Source organism: Ischnura elegans, chromosome 2 (genome assembly GCF_921293095.1).
Source record: "Ischnura elegans chromosome 2, ioIscEleg1.1, whole genome shotgun sequence".
Classification (NCBI taxonomy): Eukaryota; Metazoa; Arthropoda; class Insecta; order Odonata; family Coenagrionidae; genus Ischnura; species Ischnura elegans.
Genome location: NC_060247.1, coordinates 39,097,918 through 39,121,820, shown reverse-complemented (window position 1 = coordinate 39,121,820; position 23,903 = coordinate 39,097,918). Strand labels below are relative to the sequence as shown.

Sequence of the window (23,903 nt, the reverse complement as noted above, 5' to 3'; positions counted from 1 at the left end):
TGCCATTTCACGACTGTGAAGATAAAGACGAGACCACTCAACTTAATACACATCTCTTCTAGAGCCCTACGAAAAACAAACTCTCCTCCCCCCACCCCTTCTCACCCGCCCTTTGTTGAAATGGAACACGCCCTCAATCCCGCCTCCCTTGCCTTTCTTCCCCCTCTGCCAACAACGAACTCCCCCTTACCACCAAGCTGTTAATTCCTTAATGATAAACATTCAATTCACTTCGGTGACTGTGGAGTGTCTCAATAGTGTGCGATCTATATATTACATTTTCTGACCCAAAGCTTGATTGGAAAGTCAAAGGGTTGACTTCGCGAGATATTTTTCCCGAAATGAAACAAAACGAAGTATACAAAAGGTAGATTTTTTTATTCTAGAGGTCTAAGTAAATGTGTCAAGAACGCTAAAAACAAATCATTTATTCTGCTTGGAATTTCCATATTATGTCAGAAGGCTTTTCTTGACTTTAAAATGAAAAAAACAGGCTTCATTTCAATCATCATACTAACTGGTAATCCCACCCCGGAACACCTCAAGTTGAGGTCAAGTTCATGAAGCGTCTCTTTCTCAGATTAGATGACAGATTCCAACGTAAAAAATGAGCCGCTTATAGTTGTTCACGGGTTTATCTTTAGAGAGATTTTTGGAATTTCTTGAGAAAGTAGCAGAATTTTTTTTCCTCTATAAAATGAAAAATAGAAAGAGTATGTTGATTTTTTGTAAGAAGCACAGAAGGAATAAAAGTGAAATAACCTTTCTTTTGCTACACATTTGCATGCTGAAAGAGGTTAGAAAGGTTATGTTTGAGTGCATACTAATTTATAGCAACTTGAAGGAAATATTTATTTTGATACATAAGCATTATTTCATCTTTGCCCGTTGGGGCTACTTTTATGGGTCCATCTAGGATAATCCTCTCTGAGCCCTAAAAACGATACACAAGTCGTGTGTCGAAACTTTAATAAACATGGAGGACATTTCCCGATGAATATTCCGAGAATGGTGTACAAACATTGTCCGCTGGGAAACAGACCGCACATTGGCACGCTTATTCCATTGAGTCGACTCAACAATTTCAGTTTTATATCCTTGGAGGTATGCTTCTTCAATTAAAATATGGCATGCCGTGAAGTATACTTCAAGGATTCGAACACCGCTTAATTAGTATAAAATTGCACACCGAAAAAGCTACCGTGTGCCATAAACTATGTATTATCATTAGATAACTTCCTATAGGTGATTGGTAATTTTCGTTAACAAGTTTCTCATTATGTGTCACTTGTTTGTATGGACATCATCTTCAAATTATTAGCATATCAGTGTTAACCTTATCAAATAAAGATTACCTTGATAAAGTTAACACTGATAAAATTTTCCACCTCTGAGTTTTCGTCGCATACCTTAGCGCGGTTTTATACTTCTGCGCAAAACTTAATTATATACTGGTATAAGTTATTAAAAGTAGTAAATAAACGAGCATCACATACCTCAATGTCATATAAGGCCGCTACACCAAGGTCAATTTTTTTAACTATGAATATTAATAATTGAAAATTTTAAATAAGAAGAATTTCATGGTAAACTAGCTTGAATTATATAAAATTGCATATTATAGTCAAAATTGACCCTTTAATCATCGACAGAATTGACTTTGACCACATCATATTCATTTTAGTATAGTTAGTTAGCATTAGGTATGATTTCGAACATGTGATAATCACATAAGTTAAAATCACACTGGAAATAATAAAAAAAATAATAATGAAACATGAAATATAAGTTAAACCAGATTTTTTATAGATAACTCCATACAAATTATTTTCTGAAAATACTTAACCTGAGCACAGGATGACTTAAAAATACCAAGATCACAACAAATGAAATCAGAGTCTATCATAATTCTAGATAGCGGTGGAAAGAAGGCATAGTTGTTTGAGCTGGTGGTATTTTTCTGTTTCTCTCCCTATTTTGTTTCTATATTTTCTTCTGCCTCTCGATCTTACCCTTAGGCCGAAGAGCGTGCCTAACTCCCCGATGGTGAAGCGGGCCTTCTCGCGGCTGGGCACAATCACGGCGGGCTGGGGCCGCAGCATCCGCAAGCACCACCAGCAGAGTCAGCAGCAGTCTTCGGCGGCATCGTCCTCAGCGGCTGGAGGTGCGGGCAGCTCCAGAATCTCTGGCTCGTCGCCCGCGACTTTAACGGTCGACGACCGGAAGAAGTGGTCCAGTTCGCAGGACTGCTCCAGTGCGTTGTTTAATTGGAAACACAGAGAAACGACAACTAGCTAAGAAATAAAGCAAATTCGTTTTTGAATGGTAGTAAGCGCGAGGGAAGCAGGAGTGTCAGGGCAGCGAGATCTATCTAAAATAAATGGGTTGAAAGGGGTTGTGGGCGGTTGAAAACTTCTTGTGATCTTTGCTGGAGGGTTTAAGATTGATTTGTAGGCAGACCGTACCAGCTCGTGCCTTACGAATCTTCGTTCAAAAATGAATGGTCTTACCTTTGTTTATTTTCCTCTCATTCTCTTTGATGTTTTGAACAGCATGTATCAAATTGTTTTTTATCCTTTTATATAAACCGAAAACACAGTTTGTATTGTGAATTGGATTTTTTTGTGTTAACTTTTTTAATTTTTCTCGCATTGCGTAGCATGCGGTGTTTTAGTCTTCTGCGAAAAAATACGTAAATCGTGAGTACCATTCAATTTTTGGATCACGGAAATCAATTTTATCGCACTTTGATCTTTGTAGCCAGGCATTTATGAATTCAATCCCTCTTGTATGAATCGGTTTTATCATTATTTTTATCATATTTTTTTCTGTTGCGTCCTTTCTTGATCCGCGATGTATTCTTGCGAAGCGTATTCTGCTGAGGAGGCCTCAAGCTCTGAGGAAACTATTCTTCTTTTTTCGATATTGTAACATTTCTGCCAATAGGTAACGTTGAATTTAACTTTCTGCACTATGCAGCCTAGATATTATACTGATTTAATTTACGCTTTCCCAATGCGTGCAAATACAAAAAAACATCAAAATAAGCAACTTGCACACACCCAAGTCCCCCCGAAGAACATTTCTGGCTCCGTGTCTCTAGCTAGGGCTGAATGTATTTCATAAAATAAAGTCTTTGCTGGTTTCTTACATCGTCAAAGCTCAGTTGCCAGCGTGAAGAAGTGAAGCCCGAGGGTCGTTGGTTACGCTCCAACAGGAAAGCTTACGGATACGTGCGACCAAAAGTCGTATTGCAACATCCCTCACATTGCACGGCACCCGCCGCTTAGCCCTTTCATCACAAATGTCCAGAATTACATGGCATACTTGCAGAGGTCGTTTAGAAGAGAGAGATCAAGGCTGAAAATTGTAGGCTTGAAACTCAAACAGAAGTCTCCATCGTAGGTACTCTCTAATTGTGAAAGGCCCTCTCAAGGGACGCAAAATCCACTAGGCCCTTCAGATTTGAGAGAAATCGTCAGCTACCCCAGTGAGCTAATTGTTCTCAATTGGAGGCTGCACAAGTTTTCTGTCGTCAGCCGCGATTGACGCAACAAGTTTCAACAGGCAGATTAAGCCAATTACGTACAGATTCAAAATAACTTAACTTTATTAACTGCTGTGGGAAAACGTGGTCAAATTTTATTGGCGCACATTTCAATTGATCACGAAAAGATACTCCTCTGCAAATTAACCCGCTACTTTAAGTTACTCATCGATGAGTCGTGAAAAATAATTTCAGCAATTAGCGTCTGAAAAATAGATATCCAAGTTTTAAGAATCAATCCTTAAGTGTGAGAGACAAAATAACATGATGATGGAGCGTTTAGGAATTTTCAACGCTCGTAAATGTTGAAAATTTGTGTGGATAAACGCTATTATTTGTTGAATGACGCCTAAAAAAACGCACATCCGAACTTTTCGGGTTTATCCTCATATAATTTTCAAAAAAGATTAAGAATTCTCAACGAGTGCATGTTTTGTGAACAGAGCACATCTCTCTATTGAATTTCGTCTATTTTAATCGCATTCCAAATGTCAAATGAGGGATTCCTGCCGCACAGCATCGCTTGCGAAGAAAGTCTACCCTCTTAACTCCTCGATGGCAGCGTCTATTGTCCCCTAATAAACGGCCCAGCCAATCATTTTGCATTCAAATTCATCCCGGTGCCAATCTGCGCTGTCTCAATGGTGGTTTGGGTGACATATACCCGGTCCCATCATCTCGCCACTTTCTTCCTCGTTCGGAGAGAGACCACGAAATGGAAGGGAAAGGCTTTCATCCCCCATTATTGCCACTTACGGTCTATTTACCTCCAAAATCCCCTCACCATCCTACCCCCACCTATTTCACCCTCCTGTCCCTTTCTCTTCCTCCACCCCCTCCTCCTCGACAAACCCTTAAAGCCCATCTCAAACTCCTTATCCTGTTCTCTTTCCACTACCTGTCATTTGGTCTAACTCCACCCACTCTAAGATGAAGTTTCACACACTTTTCGTTTAGGTTGGCAGAAGTAATTTCTTCCGCAAATAGTAGATATAAAATTTATAGTTTGAGGCGTCACTTGTTGCAATTGCTTCATGTTGGATTAAAAAACTTTGTAAATTTCACATATTATCAATAATAACATACACAGCGTATTTTTTGGCTAAAGATTGGTTTTTACAATTAAGGTACAAGTCTACGAGATATACACTGCGCATTGAAATAGATTTTTAAATCTGCTATTCGATACTTGATGGATAATTTCCTGTATAGTCTTGCCTTGCTTGCGGTGCTGGCGCACATAGTATAATTGATTGTTTGAGGTGTGGCTAGGTGAAATTGCTTCATGTTGAATAAAAAACACAGTGAATCTCACATATGATATGTGAAATTTACAAAGTTTTTCATTCAACAATTAGTAGGTATCATGAAAAAACGGCTTGATCTCAAATTTTTTCATGAAACTTTAATGTGCTAGTCGATTTTTGTTTTATTTTGTTTTCTACTTTGACCTCTCAGAGACCATTAGCCCCTACTGTAATATAATTATTTTAATGATCTTAAAAGAGGAATGCAAATTAATTTCCAACATTAAAATTTCAGCCTTTGATTACCTGCCCTACTCCATATTAATTTTTCTTTGAACGATGTACCTTAAGCATTATGTATCTCATTATGTATTATGTAGGTGGAGTTAGATAGTAAGCATTTACAATTGACACATCATTTTACGAACAAATACGTTTTAAGAATAAAGCACACAATATCACCGAAAAGAACACATTTTGACGCAAAAGTCGCTTACTCAGGGGTTTAAGTCCGAGGTTGGTTTGGATAAGTGAGGTTAGGCATATCGCCAGACTTAGCCGCAGGCGTGTGAATTACACACATTCAAGGTCAGAGGATCACTTCCTTAAGCCGCATCACCTATTGTTTTGGGGGTACCTCAAAGCTTTACCCAGGATCTTTTTACTTGGGTCTCTTTGATCAGTAGATAAGTGCTCTCTCTACTCCAGGGGTTACAGAAAAAACTAAATGGGGGTGGCACGGAAGATATCATGAACTACCTTCACTTTTATGGTGATGAAAAATAATCAAGTCACATGCAAAGTTTAAGAAAGTTTTATTAAAATTGATTATACATGGATACAAGACAATTCCTGATATATGATATAATGAAGTTACAATTGTGGTTCTGCAATGTTAGGCAATTCAGGCAGCCCCGCAAGGGGGGCAGGCACCCCCCGTGCTCCCCATATTCATCTGCTCTACTCAACATGCCCCTATGCTCCCGAGACCTTGATGAATAAAAGGTAAAAAAACATCAGAATTATGTAGCACTCACCATCAACAGTCATCAATCCTGAGATTGGCTTGACGCAGGTCTCCATTCCTACTCTTTCAACACCTTCATGATTCTTTTATATCCTTCACCACCTTCTCCCTATCTGTAGTCTATCTCTTCCCTTACACCTATCCTTCAACAATAATTTTCACCAAACCTTTGCGTCTAATGATCTGTCAGATTGAATTGTACCCAAGATTTTCAAAGGCTTCTCTTCTCTCCATCTCTTTTTAGAACTTCCACATTACTCACACAATCTATCCATTTACTTTTCATCATTCTTATATTATACCACATTTCAAAAGCTTCCAACCTTTATTTCTCCACTTCTGTCATTGTTCATGCCTTACAACCATGAATAAGCATTATTCAAATGTTAAACACAGGGGCTGTCTGGCTAGGTTGGCTGGTCGGCGATCGCCGGGGGCCCCAACAACACTCGCGTCTATAGTGAAGCGTTTATGGAAGGTGTAAGAAAAAATTACTGATCACTATAACCAAATTTTTATGCTACTGTAAAATTCTAAGTTTCTTTTCTTTATTAACAACATACTCATTGTAAAAAATAATACTTAAAAATAAATTAAATAAAGGTTTCAGGAGAATAAAAGGGAAATAAGCCTGATGCTTTTTTAAAGCTATTCAAAAAACTTACTTTAAAGTTTTTTTTTTAATTTGCATTATAAAATTTTTAAAAGCATAATTGAGTGTAATTCTCTCTTTCCAGAGTTTTTTTTCTGACGAAATTGGTATTTTTATAAACTTTTATCACTTTTTTTTAGAGCCAGAATAGATTCAAAATCCATTTCCAGGCAGGCAATTCTCTGAAATTTTTTGGGGGAGGAGCTCCAAATCCTCTCGGAGGAGGGCCCCATCATGAGCCCCAGCTGAGGGCCCCCAATCACCTCAGACCGCCTCTGGTTAAACACCTAATAAATTGCCTCCTAACTTCAACTCTTATAATTTCAGCTCTAAGGACACTTCTTTTTAATGAACTCCCTCTTTGCTTGAACTAATCCACTGACTATTTCTATCTTACTTTGTCATTACATGTACCTGTACATCATTAGTCACTCATCCACCCAAATAAAACAGAAAAACTCCCCAGAAAAAACTACACATACCCTTTTTCCTATCATCTACTCTGGGTCAAGTTTATGGTTTCCTAGGTTCAGGTTGGTCTTTGCCTCGTCACTTCAACTGCAATTGCAAATGGCGGTATAAGTAAGAATTTTGTAACAAAATGCTCAGTTCCTCTGTAATGCAAAATAGGCCCAAGCCACCTTCAACTTTACAATCAGAAGAGTAGGCAATAACTGCAATAAAGAAAGGGTTCAGAATTAAGGATGCATCCTTTTATCTAAATATTTATGGGGATGCCACCACAATGTGCATTAAGGGCTTTTTTTTATAATGTCTTGTTAAAATTTTTTGGAAAGCAAAAATTGAGGTTGACAAATTCATCCATCTGAGGCAAGTTGAATCTGTAATGGCAAAAAGTTAAACACTTCCATGCATTGCAAGTCTCGTTAAAGATGCTTCACAGACCGGTATCTTTTAAATGGATACTTGAAGTAGTTTGAAAAAAATCATCGTGTATTTAGAAATGGCTGAACACAATTCATTCATTCATTCATATTATTAAAATCCTTAGATTGTTATTCTGCAGCCCTCCATTTCTCCTTATCCCAAAACATTTCTTTTACCATCATAAGGCTCTTCTTCCCCCGAATGCTTAACGATCAGTCGTAGGTAATTATTCCCCACTCATCCTCTGGAGACTTTCCTGTCAATTTTTCCTTCCATTATGATTCTCATATAACATTTATTAAAAAAGAGGATCCTCATGTTGGCCTCTCAATGTGTTGTCACCCACCACGCATTTGAATTGGTTTACAAAAGTCACCACTCACGTCTCTGACAGATAAAGTGTGATCCGAGTATCGCGGGGAAATAAGGTATAATAGGGTGGTTTCCTAGAATTTTTTGTAGCCTAAATCGAAATATTATTGCTCCTGGAGTACGCATTTCACGCTTTAAATTTTTGAATGACGATATCTATTTTTTGCGATTAAATGAAAAGTGAAAAGTTTCAAGCGCACGAAAATGCGACGGCTGAGTATGAATGCTGGGAAAAGCTCATGTGATGTCATTCTGGTTACCGCTGTCGCCGTGTGAGGTGACCTTGGGGCAAGGATGTGTGCGCCGCTGTGATGCTGGCTGCTATCAGGTAGCGCTTGGCTTAAATAAGGATTATTAATACCTTATCAAAAGAAGGAAACATTCCGACCATATACAGTTTTAATAGGTGATTATTAAGAGATGCTTCCCTGAGCTCTGTGCCTCATGCATGCATTTGTAACCTCAGACGATGTAAAACTCCTATCTGCTCGCATAGAAACTAGGTCCCTGTGGCGTCACATGGAGTGGCATCGCATGGGCGCCAATCTGGCCTTTTTCACATGCGGTTAAAATTGACCATTCCCATTCGTCTAAACTGGGATTTCTAAAACCTAATAATTTGTATATTATGAATATACCAATGGCTGGTAATGAATCACAATCAATACCTTTTGTTTTCTTTGATGAAGGAAACTACCCTATTAGAGCACTAACCGAAATTTATACTGATGATGATGTGAGCTATAAATTCATAACTTTTAATGCTATTCCTTCACAATTACAAACATTATTCCACAAAATATTGGAAAAAAGTAGATCATAATGCACCCTTCATCATGCCTCAGACATTTTTGAAAACCGATTAAAATGCGACCGAAAGTGGCAACAGAAATCAGCCTTCTTTGGGATGGAATTGGGCCTCCTCTATGAAGCCCCCTTAAGTGATCCATAGTGTCCCTTCTTCTATGTACCTCTTTATTTCTCACCCTATCCATCCATTTTATCTTCTGCATCCTCATCCAGCACCAGGTCTTGAAGACCTCTATTCTCTTCTGAATGCTACCACAATACTCAACCACAACAAATCAACTGTAAGCATGTGTAAATATCTTTGAGCTTTTGATCAATAGATTTCATGTTCTATGGTGCAAGTTTTCATATCTCCACTAATCAATAAATAATAATCATGCACAATAAATTTTATTCGTTCTGAGGGATCGCTAATGAAATGAATTAGGGGAAATTGTCAACTACTACAAAAATTCAGTTTATAAATGCATAAATACTGGAAAATATTACAGGTAAAATTAAGACAGTAATTAGTACAACAGTTGTAAATAAAACAATTTAGCAAAAAAATCATTTAAGATCACTATTTTAAAGTAGCGAGGTAACAATTTTTTTTTGGGTTAGGTTATCCATTCCATTTATGAAGGATTACTAATAAAAGATGCACTAGGAGGATAGCTTTCTCCTATTATGATATACGCATTACACATGGCCAGGACTTTGCCATCGTTTCTATGTATCAAGAGGTTTATGAAACAAATAGATTCAATTGGCTGAAGTTCTACTGCACTTCATTCTTACCAATGCCAATCAGGTGAAAATAAAAACTCTGCTAAACCTACCTACTTATCATTCTGAGCTTCCGGCGTCAATCAAAAAGCAGCTTTGAATTGCATCAGCTCAGAAGCAAAGCTTTTAAAGCTGCTTGAAATTTGGTGCAAAACGAGTCAGTCTCATGATATGCCTCACCTTCCAAGCAAGCTGAAGAGATACTGGTCATCTAAAAATATCTTTAGTCAGATTTTTTGGAATGTATAGGGCATTATTATTGCACTTATGTATTGAGCGCTGAATAATGGAGGCAGAGCCTGAAGAGACCCAAAGTATGCAGTGCTAGTGATAGATAATATCTGCAAGGTTAAAAACAGCTGACTTCCGTTGCAGATACGAAAGTTCAAGTTGTGATACTTCGTCGCATAAATAACTACGACGGAGATGAGATACCTAATTAATTTCCTTCAAAAGATATTGTAGAGAAACTGAAAGAATAGTTTTGGAAATATATATCATTTGCTCATGAAATTAATAATCCTTGGAGGTTTATGCATGCTTTTTGTCTAAAATCCCACTTCCATCTCTTGAAATTTTTCTACTTTTATATGGTTGCATATTGTTAACAAATGTTATTGATACTTTCCTCATAAATACCTACATAAAGCCTGAAATTATATGCATGTTCATATACTATGCATTCTTATCAAATATACAGACTCAAATACATTTACTAATTTCACTACCCTTGGATAGAATACTTTGCACCAAACTTTGTTAAACCTCTTGCATTTACATTGATTTGCATGGTCACTTGCACCCAAGTGCATACCACTTTAGACATAATCACAGTTTTTGTAATTCATTCATGAAGCATTATGTTAAGCTTAAACATACTGTATACACGGACATACATTTAATATGGCAATAACTTTTCTAATTTCAATCGTTTGTGCCACACAAGTTTCCCCAATGGGTATATTTGATTTGCTTCATTAATAATTAACTTAAAACTACTTGAAGGAAACTATGCCACCATTACAGAATGATATTAAAACTGGAGATTAAGATGGGGTTGCATTGTAGATAGCAAGGCCAATGCCTGATGGTAAACTTTGAAACTTTTATTCCATAATTCAGGAAAGGATGGTAAAGATGGCAAAGGAGGATCTGGATCAGGGGGTGACAAAGGTGCTGGCACTTCGTCATCTGGCGTACCACAGCTTGCTGTTCCAAGGCTAAGTGTTTGTGCTGATGCACAGAAAGTGGATAGAGCTAAGCTGGCTCAGACTGAGGTGAGTGCAAGTCTAAAACTATCAAGGGGATGGATGTGTTATTTTACAGTTGGGTCCAAGATTGTCAACAATACAAAAATTCAGAGACAGCATCTTTTGATACAAGGATATGTAATATGATGTTCCAATCTCAGAAGGAAATGGATATCCAACATGAGTACAAAACGGATGGTGGGAAGATGAATGTGTGGTTAAGAATCGCAAGAAGTATGGGGCTAAGAATACAGTCGGGTTTGACCACCCAAATTCAGAAAGGAAGTCGAATTATATGTACTAAACTACATTATGCTGATTGATATTATTGTTTCTTTTCTGGTTGTTAAAACAATGTTATTTAGGATACAGTAATTTGCAGTGCAAATGATATACTTATACCACAAACCCCATGTGTTTAATTAGATATTTATAGCAAAATAGCATGTAAAATGAGCACTCTCAAGTCCATATTGTTGGGTATTTTTTTATAAAAATTGCAGGTCAATACTGATAAAGTTGAAGAAACATTGCCAAAGATGGAAAATGCAAGCCAACGCTTAATAAATTTCTTCTCCCACCCAGAAGTTTATTCCACATAATGAATCTGGCATTATTCTGTAACAAGCCAAGTATTAAGGACGTTTCATGTTAAAATAGGAAGACTGAAAACTACTAAAGCAATGATGTGAAATTTTGAGTATGGCGTGATATGACTGATATCCTATGCAATACCAGGCTCACAGCACTCTAAACCTCATATTCCTTGTGGTAGCTGGCATGGGAGCAAGACAGAGGCTTAAAAATATGAAGAGCATGAAAAATTTCTTTCTAAGAAACTTAAGTATATTTAGAATCTCAGGAGTATAATTTCTGGTGATCTTTGCAGAATGATGATTTCACAAATTTTTTACTCAAATTATAATTTCACACTGCAAACAATTATTATTCAGCTGTTTTGCACTTTCTTCATGTCTACACATTAAAATATCTACTGTATATGTATATTCAGGAATTGTGTATTCACAATGATAGGCTTCTTCTCAAAGACTTATTTATACATATTCTCAACCTATTTTAGAGATACGATAATACAGGGGTGGATCCAGGATTTTTTTGGGGGGGAGGGCACAAGGGTCTGACACGTCTCCTCATAAAGGAGATTAAAACAAAATGCAATCGACTACTGTAGAAAATATTCTCTTTCTTTTGATATGAAATTATCCAATATTAAATTGAATGATTGAGGCTCTGTAATACACAAAATAAAACAAATGTAATGATAACCGTATTAATAATTTTGTCTATTTTTTAAGCATCTGGGGGGGATCACGTAATCAATCCGTCATGTCAATCTACCTATGTGATAAAATGTTTCATTGGTTACAAAATTTTTATACTTTGCAAATGTTATGCATATTTTTTCCTTATGGGAGGCTAAGGTCAGGCTGAAGCTTCCTCTTACTGTCAGTCAAATTCATGAGTGCTCTTATTAATAAGGGCCTGATAATAAGAGAGTAAAGAATGATTTTTAACTTGAGTGCTAAATAATTTGATGAATAGAAATTTTATGCCAGAAAAAAGCAAGTGAAAGTTCTTTACGTACATTTATAAGTGATAATGCAAAATAACTAATAAATTTCATCAACTATCTCTCCTTCCATATGCAGTTCTCAATTATTGAGTTCGATTCTGAAACATTCCGCATCCTGCTGGACTATCTGCACACTGGCTCATGTCCATTAACATGTGCAAACATACCAGGCCTTATATGTGCAGCAGAGCACTACGACCTGCCTGAACTCCTTCAGGCATGCTTTCACCATGCAAAGCAGTTTCTTAGAACTGAAGTTGTAAGTACACAGTTGTAATAGTAACAAGAAAAACTCCCCATTATTATTTTGACCACTTTCACATAAACTTTCTGGTCCTGGACTCTAGTCCTGATATATGTACTAAGGTCCATCCACTCTCGGACGGATGGTGTTGGGTGCAGAATGCAAGGATGTTTACCGCGTAAACTTATACATACAAATTTAAAATAATAATTTATGCAACCACTCTCCTTATTTATAGATTTTATAAGAAAAGGACTTTGGTAGGTACTTCAGTTTTATTCTTAAATGGATAGACCATCTTTATCTCTAAACCTTAGTGTTGTCTTTAAAATTATCTTAAAGGTAACTGCCCTTAATTCATATTGGAAAAATTCGAGTAGCATAAAACCTAGGATTTCTCTCAAAGGTAACAAAAGGTACATTCTTAAGCAATTATGGTTATTTAAGTCATATCTCTAAAAATGAAATATCATTGATAGTCCCTTTCACTTTTATTCATATAGCACAAGGTATTGTCAATAGGATTACGGCATGCACACCAAAAAATCTTAAGGATTTTTCAAGGAAACTCCCGAAATTTCCTTTAAAATTCCAACTCTGGTTCAATTGAATAGTTCAACTTTGGAATATGTTATATGATTTATGCTGTCTATAACTTATTATTATTATTCAAGGTTTGCATCATGCTTTGCTCCCTGGAAAACTACTACTGGAGATATACCTCAGCTTCAGAACTTGTAAACATGATTCTTGCCTTTGTGGAGACACGGGCTCATCAGGTAATGTGGAATTGCTAACCAAGATTAAATCTAATATTAACACCCATTACATAAATGCATCATCTTATTTCATAACACGTACTAATCATAACTTCATCCCACAAGATTTCTTTCTGTATTTAAGAGTAATTCCTTGAGTATTTCAATGTAAATGTGTTCTCCAAAATAGTAAATATCTAAACTGAGAAGAAAATTTATTGATAATCTTTCACATTTTTTTTTCACACCAGTTATTTAATGATCCTGAGTTCCTCACGCTTTCTGAATCAATGGTGCAAATGATCATGTGCCGAAACTTGGAAGTTGCTGAGGTCAGAAAATTTGAAGCAATGCTTATGTGGGCACGGAACAGAATCCGTGTTCGATCAAATACATCATCAAAGCTTGATGCTAAGCTGGAATTCAAGTGCATCATGGAGCGATTGGCTCGTGACTTAAAATTGTATAGGATATCTCCTCAAGAGCTTATAAAGGTTAGTATCGGAACAGAAAAAAGGTACATACATTCAAAATTATAAAGATGAAAAGCCTTTAAGTTAATATGTTACATGTGTGCTGCAATCACGTTAAACATAAAATTTCATAATTATCCGAGGGGTTCTGTGTAGTTATTTAATCATTGACTGCACCGACGATGACTTAGTAGACTTGTATTTGTGCATAAATTTTTGCATGTAATTACATGAATAACAAGTTTACTCCTCTGTTGTGTATCTCTATACATTAAGTTTGCTGGCCAATTATTATCAAACCCAAGAAACTCCATAATGTAGGCCATTTACTGCGGCACGTATTGGAAATAATAATTCTAGGAACCTAATACGTCCAATATTATCTATGGATTTTTCAACAATGGTTTTTGGAAAGTGCAAGAATGTTATTCTTACATGGATAGACCCATCTCTATCTCTAAACCAACTGAATTGTTTAAAAAATAATTTTGGAGATAAATACCCTTAATTTATCTTGAAAAATTCTAGTTGCATGAAATTTATGCTTTTTAATGAATTGCACTTTTTCTTCTTTTATTCAAGGTGGTGTTGCCAAGTAAAGCAATTAAAAATGAGCGTATACTTGAAACACTTATGTTTCAAGCTAATTCAGGGATGTATCGAATTCAAGACAGCTATATTGAGGCGTGTCAGCAAAGACTTCAAAAACAAGATTCCAGATTTAGTGAATGGGACTCATTTGACTACGGACTTTGAATAAAATAAGAATTTGCAGATGAAGAGAGGTATCATCGATTTTGAAGTCATATTAAATGTGCACCATCAAAAATCACATGTTGAAGTGGACTCATATCTTCCACGACTTGCCATGATTTGATTTTGCACAGATATTCATTTAAATTGACTGACAGGAAGTGACTGAAAATAATATTGGAAACCTAATGAGGCCATATCTGCAGGTAAAAGTATGTCTCAAACAATTGCTTTAAAGATCTCAAATCAACCCTCAACCTGGCTGAAGAATAATCCAATGGCAGGTATAGGCCATATGTTAACTTGAATTATTTTCCCTTTGATGAACCGCTGATCAATGTCTTATTTCAGCTGATAATCAATATTCATCCTGGGAAATTGATGAAGTACAACTTGGTCCAAGTCTAAATATGCACAAATGGTTCCACCAAAGTGTTCTCCTTCTACTAGGCAAGTGAATACATGAACAATTTTCCACGAGTTTTTTTAATGGTTATAGTTATCACTAAAAGAAGCAGCATGAGTGTACTTGCTGTCAGGATTTTGTGGTAAGTTGTCCATCAATATGGATGAAGAGAGTTAGTTAAAAACGTAATTTCAAGAATTTATTTTTTTTGTATGCCAGTACCGCATGGTCATAATTCCTACAAGGTATGGCAGTGACATATTTTTCCACTTGGTAAAGTGAAGATGAATTTAAACAGTTAGAATTTGTACTCAATGAAAGAGCCTGAGTGAATGTCAAAGTTATCCATGCTGCACTATTAGAAATGTTTATGGATTAAGATGAAATAGGGATTTCAGACAGATCTCGGACATCAGTATTTGGTTTATCATCTTCTTGTGCTTAACCCACACCCCTCTACATAGATAGCAATGAAACATTTTTTTCCTTACCTTACAAACATTGCATCATATAGTGCAATGTTCTAACCTTTCATGAAAATCGCAACCAAACAATGGTCCTCAGGTCAAGTATGGAAAAACTGTCTCCATTTTACCAGTTCCAATACGGCAGAAGGTTTCCATAATGGAAAGGTAAATTCACTTTGTCCTATTATTGATAGCAAGTTATTATATGGCTTACAAAATTATTAATTGGCCCATTTCATCCTTTATAATAGACATATCACTAACTTTTGTCCTTTTCTTTGGTCAGCATGAATTAGGTATTTCCTTTAGAACAAATCTATACGTACATGTATAATTTGTCTCTTCCTCCTAATCTGGTGAAATGAATATAACATTTCATTTTCTATCACTGATCTGAAGAGATAAGTTTCCACCGCTGCAATCACTATATGTACATAGTGGCATTAAGGTGCTATTGAATTCCTTTGTACTGCTATATTTAAGATATTAAGCTTTACTCATTATTAAATCAAGCTGATTTCCATAAATATTTCATTCTAGATATCAAAAATACCAATGAAGAGTAGGTATGAAATGAAATGGAAGGGTAAATTGATTTACAATTTCTAATTTTCAAACAATATAAAATTTTCATTTTAATAGCTACATACGTATTTAATTTGGGCAATCTTCTTGAGAAATGGAGAGTTACATATATGATTTTTTTTATATTTCCAAAGTTAGTGATTAAAAAAAATTGAAAATTCATTGGGGTAGATAAAAATGAATGAGAAAGTTTACGTAAAATAATATAGGTAAGCATATTATTTTTCTTATTCACTGATGAATACAGTAGATGTATAAAAAAGTCACTAAGTATCCAGCTTTTTTTAAGATGGCTGAAGTTTACTTTTGTGACTTGAATGTTATACTGAACGATTCAAGTTCACAAAATGACGGTGGAATGTTGTTACCACAGTAGTCTAGCACTGAATGACATTACAGCATAAAATTCCTGGTGAAAATAAGCTGTGACAGACAGTGTACTGAAAACTTTGACATACCTTTTACATGCTCCATGGAAACTTTTTTTTATCATTTTTATCTTTTAGCCTTATTGTAACGATAATGCAGTGGAGCCCTTAGGAGGGTGGGGGGAAGAGGGTGATGGTGCACAGTGAACACCCAGCCAGCACAAGCTGTCAGCTATCCAAAAATCCCAGGATAATAACCTCTAATACAATGATATGCATGCCTACCATACCCTTCAGGGTTAAAGAAGGGTTAAGTTGAAATCCAGCATATCCTAGGCCTGGCAGGGAACATGTTAAGGCACAGAAAAAAGCTTTCAACTTGAAACATGAACTCCACTTTTGATTAATCAAGTCTGCAATGCAGCACAGAAGGTTAATTCTTCAACCTCATATCAAACAGATTCAATCTAGTGACAGCCTTATAAAGATAATTGCTAGGAAAGCAATTGACCAATAACCACTCAACCGCTTAATTGGATGACAGAAAGATTAGGGCTGAGTAGTAAGTTTTTGCAGGGAAGGGTCTGTTTTCAGAGGTTTAAGATGTCAAGTTTGAAGGCAGTTACTTGAGGGTACCACATGATGTATCTAGTTTTGTCCTGGTTTGAACAGAACCTTTGGGAAGTACTACTTATTGATTTCAATCATACTTAATGGATGTATTGTCCATTTTAGAAAACTGAATAAGTAGTGTGAAACATCTCATGATCTTAGAGCAGCAATTGGAAAATTAACGGCAGGCAACCTGGGCAGAAAAGTTTTACATACAGAGTGGCTAATAGCCAGGAGCCGGTCGTAAGCAAGGTAACACCATTACCATTTACTTGGGTGAAACTGTGCTGAGCAGGTTGCCTACCATTATTTTTCCAATTACAATAACTTGGCTCTACGGCCATGACAATGCAGGAGATTTCACAAGATAAAGTTTTCTATCATGGCCGGTACACCAACAAAAAAATGATTGAAGTCTGAGATTATCACTGCACGAAGGTTCAGAGTATGTAATTGGTCTTGAGTCCTCAGTATCGTCACACTATAATATTAGGTGCCAAAATTATCCTGAAAATTTTCATAAAGTCGCCTTAACTCTAAGAGAAAATCAGTTTCCTTTCTGGTGTTATGCCTAAGCTGTATTCCAATGGGGAAAATCAGATGTATTGTTTTTCTCTTTCCCTGTGCAATTTTATTGAAGATGAAATTCCTGCAATTTTTCTTCCCCTACTGCAACTTAACCTGGTCAATTGAATGGAGGTATATTAAATACATAATCCCAAATGAATGCCTTAGGATTATTATATGAATATACCTTGCACTTTTCCTCCTGCTTGTTCATCATCATAAATAGCCCCCATTTCTTACGCTAAGACATTTCCCAAGGTACTACTTGGAGTCCACCTTAGCAATGGAGCAAAGAGGATTCTGATGTGAGGTGTATGAACCATCCCCATCAGAATTTGGCCACAGAATAACATGCCATCAGAAAGGAAACTGATTTTCTAGCAGATCAGTACATACTGACTTAATTGGGATACTTATTACCCCAGAGGACATGCACCACACAATGCAGTGATGCTAGCTGGGCATGAGCTGAGGTATCTGAACTGACAAAAGTACTTTGGCAATGTCAACAAATGCTTTTATCACTTTTCTCATACTTCACACTTCTGGCTGTCTTAGTCACATTCCTGCACACTTTTGGGGCATTGCTTGTCACAGACTATTTTCACAAGGATTTACTCCAACAGATTCATAGTTGCTTAGTAATGGAAAATGTTATTGTATGTGTCTCAATACAAGCTCCCCATTTTGTCTCAAAATACCTGCCATAATGAATGTGGTAGGCCATTTTTGGGTTTAATCACATTGAAACATGATAACAATCATGTAAAATTCATAACAAAGAGCATATCCATTTGATTTAACTCATTTTAAAAGTTTTTGCTATTGTGTTTCAAGAAAATCAAAGCATAAGAGAATTACAGAAATCAAAGAATCATTAGTGATATTGTATATCATATTTTCATGACTATTGTTACTGAAGTAACATCGATACTCTCTCTTGAATCCAATGCATCTGATGCATTTTGCTTAGGAAAAGTACATACTTAGTAATGGTCATTTCAATTTTTCAAGAAATAAGGATGGAATCCAAGAATTTGGTGTTCAGGGAGCAAATACTCAGAATGGGGCTATATTAGGACATATATGTACTGTACACCATTTTCAAAATGTAAATACTAATTCAATTTATTGCTTGTACATAAAAAAATTAATAATTTACAGGAGCTAAATATTTTTCTAAGCATAGATTAATACAAATTCTTAAACCTCAAGTCCTTATTTTCACTTACAAGTTCATTAATATTTGTATATTCAGTTTAATTCTGCTTCATGGAAAAGAATGCCAAAATTTTAAGAGACATTGTCAATTAGGGAAAGATACATCAAACTGGAACCGACAGCAAAATGAGTGTAGGAAAATGATTTTCTTCTTCCTAAACCTTTCATTCCCGTTGCCTGCAGCATATACAACCCCCACACAAACGTTTTTGCCTGAGTCCTCAACTACCTGATCACTTAAGCAGTAAACATGCAAAATAATGATTTCCTAAACTTATAAACATCTTCACCTCACAGGACCCCAATAGGCATCATTGCCATCTCTCAGAGAGTGACATCATACTGTCATTATTTTGCGACTTAAATTAGAGTGTCAGAGTGTCCCATGGATTTTGAACTACAAGGAATGTGTTGAAAAAAAATAAACATCAGATCTGAAATTGGGCAATGTGGAAGATAATCCCAAGTACAGCATACTCCCGATTTTCCGGCTGTGGTATATCCGTGTTGCAGATTATCCGTGCATAATTCCCACTCTCGCTCAATATTTCCGCGTTCTTTATAAAGAAATAAAATCGAACCCAAATCACGGGAATTACTCCATTTTAAAACTACGATACACTAGACTTATTGTTTCCATTAGAATCCCCTTTGTAAAATCGAAGCAATCATAAATTAGCTGCATTCATGGGAGCTCTGTGTTCCTGTTTTCCAAGACTGGCATTGCGCGATCCCGCTCCGTGATCACGGATACACTTCCTGCAACAGTTACAATCCGGGCAACTTGTGCATGACGCAAATACGTGGCGTGATGCCTGACAGTGTAGTTTCCGACATTGCGCTGTGGTTTTGAAGCATTCGTGCAAACCGATTTTCTGTATCTGTGATCACGCGTGGTTTTCAAAACCAGGTCTTCTATGGAGCAGTAGGAATATGAGTACAATCATGTTATTGCCGCTAAAAAGATCATGGACTAGCTAAGAAATCTCTCAATGAGTTCAGGAAGCACTCTAAAATAACAGAGTGAGTGCATAAATTATAATATATTGTTTTTTTTACGTAAATTTGAACATAACAAGACACTAAAGTGAAAGTTTGGTTAATCCGTGATTTCTGATTATTTGTACCGTCTCTTCCCATCGTTAGCCCGGATAATCGGGAGAGTGCTGTAAATAATTGGGAGCCAGTATAGAACTGGTGTGGGACAAAATATGAATTTGCTCTGGTGCCCACAAGTTCTAGATCAAAAACTGAAGTTCCATATCCGTCCCAGAACCAACCCAGGGACGATTAAGGTTGTTATTTTGGCAGGGGGAGGATTTCCTTACTTTCTGCTCAGTCTTCTTGGTATGCAAATACCTCTTAGCGATAAAGTATCTCAGGCAAGTGGCTTTCAGATATCTATCAATTATTTTTCAACATTTTTGTTGAGCTGTTGATGTAAAAACTTTCATTGGAGAGCCAAACACAAGATTACAGTTTTTTCGGAAATTACAGGAGGGGCAGTGCCCCCTACTAACTCCCTCATAACCCCCCTAAAATCCACCACTGGAGTGAGCTGACCAATTTCAGATCTAGCATAAATAAGGAACAGGAATTGAAATTTTTGTTAGCATAAGAACCTTAGAAAAAAATTAGTATCAGCATTACTTTGGCAGGGTCATCACAGAATATAAGCAAGAAAATGCACTAATTTTTTTTTTTTTTCAAATTACGTAAAAACACTCCATTTTCTCCTGCAGCATAATCCTTGTGATTCACAATTTACGGAAGGAAATCTCATGTCCTTAATAGTGATGGGTGAAAAATGTATAATTCAAAGTCATATGATAATTAATTACACATTCCCTAAATCTGATAGATGGCCTTAGTTAAATATTGTTTATGGAGTTCATGCATGATGATTGGCATTAACTTATGTGCCAAGAAAGTTAATAAATCATACTTGAAGACCATGATAGGACACGAGACCAATTTGATAGCATCAAAATGTATATGTTTCCAAACTGTTTCTTTGTGTATGCCACACCATGTCAGAGAAATCAATTTCAATACATAAATCAATCAATCGTGTTCAATTCATAATATTGGGTTCAGCAATTTCTTTTACTCGCACAATCATGTGGATAGGATTCCCTTGGCATTTAAAAACATGAATGAACTGCAACAGTTTGGAGGAAAAATTCATATACATTAATTTTTGATGTAACTCGTCATGTTTATTCTAGCACTGGCTTATCACCCAATGTAAATTACTGCTGACCTCTAGATCATAGAAATTTGTGTTAAACAAAAATACATATATGCATATATTTTCATCAAAAAAGTATGATGGACTTGTAAAAATTTTGTATGTCAGAAAGTGTACAATTTAAAATAGCTGTGGTAATGTGATAACTCTGTGGTTTTCTGTCCAGTATGATCTTATACTATATGTCAACAAGTATAAGCAACCTTGTTTTGTTAATGTCTCATGTTTTTTTTGGGTAAATATTCTTAATGTAATAGAATCCATATGAAATATTCCATCAAGAAAACAAAAATCTAATTTTAATGTCATGAGTGCTTTGGCATATTACTAATTTAAGCTATTCAGGATGGTATCATATGTTTTCCACTCATTGGATAAATTATTCAAAGCACCATTATGTAGATATGCTAAGCTTGAGACACAGGTGCAGCGTAATTGTCAAGCAAATACACCATTGTTTTTGAAGAAAAAAAGTGTCTATCATGGAACATAATGGTTAAACACCTGTTTATACACATATAAATGGTTTGATGTGGACCTCTTTAAATGATTGATCCCAATATATTTAAAATATGAAATAAATTTATATGCTAAATGAATATGGGTAAATAACCAATCTTAAGGCATGTTTTATACTAAAGTATTTTTTAAATTTCTTTCTATTACAAGAATTTAAGCATTATAAAGTTAGAATGTAGAAATGATTTTGATAGCAATGACTGGAACAAGTTCAACAATAAAACAAGACGACTTAAAGATTTAACTCAACATTTTAATGAATATAATGTTCTGGTGTTGATAACCTGGTAATTGAATTCTCACAGTCAGTCACATACCAGAGACTGATGTGTGTCACCATAAGAAAATGACATGGTAGTAAAATTTACCGATGCTAATTGCATTTCAATACACTGGTAAAATAAATGTTTGGTGTTTTGGTAAACACAAGAACCATGAGCTAACAATAACCTGCGTTAAATGTTGCAACTAATTTCAATGCTAAATCAATTAAATCAAAGCGATGTGAATGCTTGGTGTGAATCATGTACCATATTATGGTAGTAATTGTTCATTATTTTTAGCATCAAGTGACATAGATGGTAAAACTGTAATTTTGATTTGAAACCCTAAGAGCTAACTTTTAAAAGAAGCAACTGCAAATTCCATTGTCTGAAGACTGAAATTTTTTTGGTAATGTACAAAATATTGGATCCATCTTAGCTCAAGTTATAAGGTGGAAAGCTTAGCAAAAAGATATGCCAAAAGTCATTGGGTTGACTCTCAAGTCCTCACTGATTTCATTTGCTTTCACTGATGGTGTATGTATTTTGCATAGATTGTCATGGTTTTATTAGGAAATTCTTTTTGTAGTTGGTACGTGCAAAATTTTCAGGAATGGTACTTAGCTAGATGTTAATTTTATTAATTTCATTGTTAAAAAGTTGTAAGGAATGTGATTTCTATTCTGTTAACTGTATTGGAGTGAAAGTGTAACCCATGTATCAGTGTAGGCATTTGAGGACTGCTTCACATCAACTATAACATTGTGAGTAGTCAATGAATTCCATAACTCAACTCCTTGGAGCATTAGAGTGACAATACTATGCTTTATGCTCCAATCTTTGTGTATTCATTAGGTTATGGGTCACATAAGTGTGTTTTCAGGGAACACACAGTCCTAAACCTAATGAGAAAAACCAAGTGTCTTACGTCCATATGTCAAAAGGCACATGGCTATTGTTGTTCGGTTGTTTTGTCTGTTTTGCTGTGATGTCTATTGTTTGTTACAATTTCCTGCAATGAGAGACTTTTCTACCTATTTCAAGATGATCATCTTTGTAACATTAACTTTTCTAGAATCACACAAGTTCAGAAATGTGTGCTATCTTTTCCTACCAAAAATTAAGAGTAGGAACTGTGAAGTATTGTATGATTGTATTGTGGTGATGAAAATAAAGTTTATTTAGATTAATGTTTATATCTGGAGAATTTAGACATTTAAATTTACTCTATTCTCCAATGTCTCTGCTGTGAAATAGCTCCCTAAAGGGTTCCCAATCCCTTGAATGCTGAGTATGTATTTGTGCAACAAATCAGCAACAGCGTGATCTAGGAGATGGCCGACTATGACCGTTCGACCAGCAAGTCATATTTCTAACCGGCATTCACCTCTCTGCCTTAATCGCATGAAAGAAAGGGGAGCATGGGTGGCAGTGTGTATAAGACCTTCAAAGGGATTTTCCCTCACGCAATTATATACTGCCACAGGCAACATGCGAGGATGGATACCAGTAAACAGACCATTAAAAATCCCATTGAATGTGAGGGTCTGCAAATATGTTTCTCTTTGGGATGAGTCAATTCCATTTTTTTTCGATTCCAATCCCAATTATTTTAAATCGATTCCCGATTCCATTGATTCTTACTCATACTAACAGGTGGGACATGGGCGGATTTAGGGGGGGCACGGAGGCATGTGTCCGCCCCTCCCCCCCACAGATGCATAAAAAATACAAATATTAATAAATTTTACATTTTATTATAAAAGTTATTGATTTTTAAATATTAATAACTTTTATATTTAAATTAAGAGAATGTTTTGTAGAGTAATTGTTGCATGTACTTTTAATCCTAAATATGAGAAGACCGTTTGCCCAGGCCCGGACTGGCCCGCCGGCCCATCGGCCCGTGGGCCGGTGCGCCCTTAGAAAATATGCGTTCTTGCGCCCGCAAGTTAAAAGATCCTAACTGCTATGATGTTCTTGATTATTTTCAAATCAACAACGCCTTTGTCGGACTATCTTCAAGCAAAAAATTTAGATTATGCACAGGCTTGGAATTTGATTTCATCAGCTCAAGACAGTCTTAAGAGAATAAGAGAAGAGTTTTCAGGCATTGTCCATGCTTCAAAAGCTTTGTCAAGTTCATGTCAAAAAATCTGATTAATGAAATCGAAGAAAATCCAATTTTGGATCAATATTCCTACAATATCAGCATAGAGAGTGAGTTGCCAGCCAGAAGACAGAAAAAAGGAAAAAAAAAT

General features: G+C 36.0%; 1 protein-coding gene across 1 annotated transcript in view; it reads left to right on the top strand.

The window, feature by feature from the left end:
- LOC124174039 (rap1 GTPase-activating protein 2-like) overlaps nt 1–15,205 on the top strand; it is a 39,054-nt gene extending 23,849 nt beyond the window's left edge. The window contains exons 6-13 of the mRNA XM_046553178.1: nt 2,019–2,127; nt 2,206–2,254; nt 10,434–10,451; nt 10,485–10,588; nt 12,232–12,414; nt 13,074–13,178; nt 13,409–13,651; nt 14,213–15,205. Coding sequence (XP_046409134.1) covers nt 2,019–2,127; nt 2,206–2,254; nt 10,434–10,451; nt 10,485–10,588; nt 12,232–12,414; nt 13,074–13,178; nt 13,409–13,651; nt 14,213–14,386 — 985 coding nt within the window. The 3' untranslated portion in view covers nt 14,387–15,205. The remainder of the gene's footprint in view (nt 1–2,018; nt 2,128–2,205; nt 2,255–10,433; nt 10,452–10,484; nt 10,589–12,231; nt 12,415–13,073; nt 13,179–13,408; nt 13,652–14,212) is intronic.
- The last annotated feature ends 8,698 nt before the right edge of the window (nt 15,206–23,903 follow it).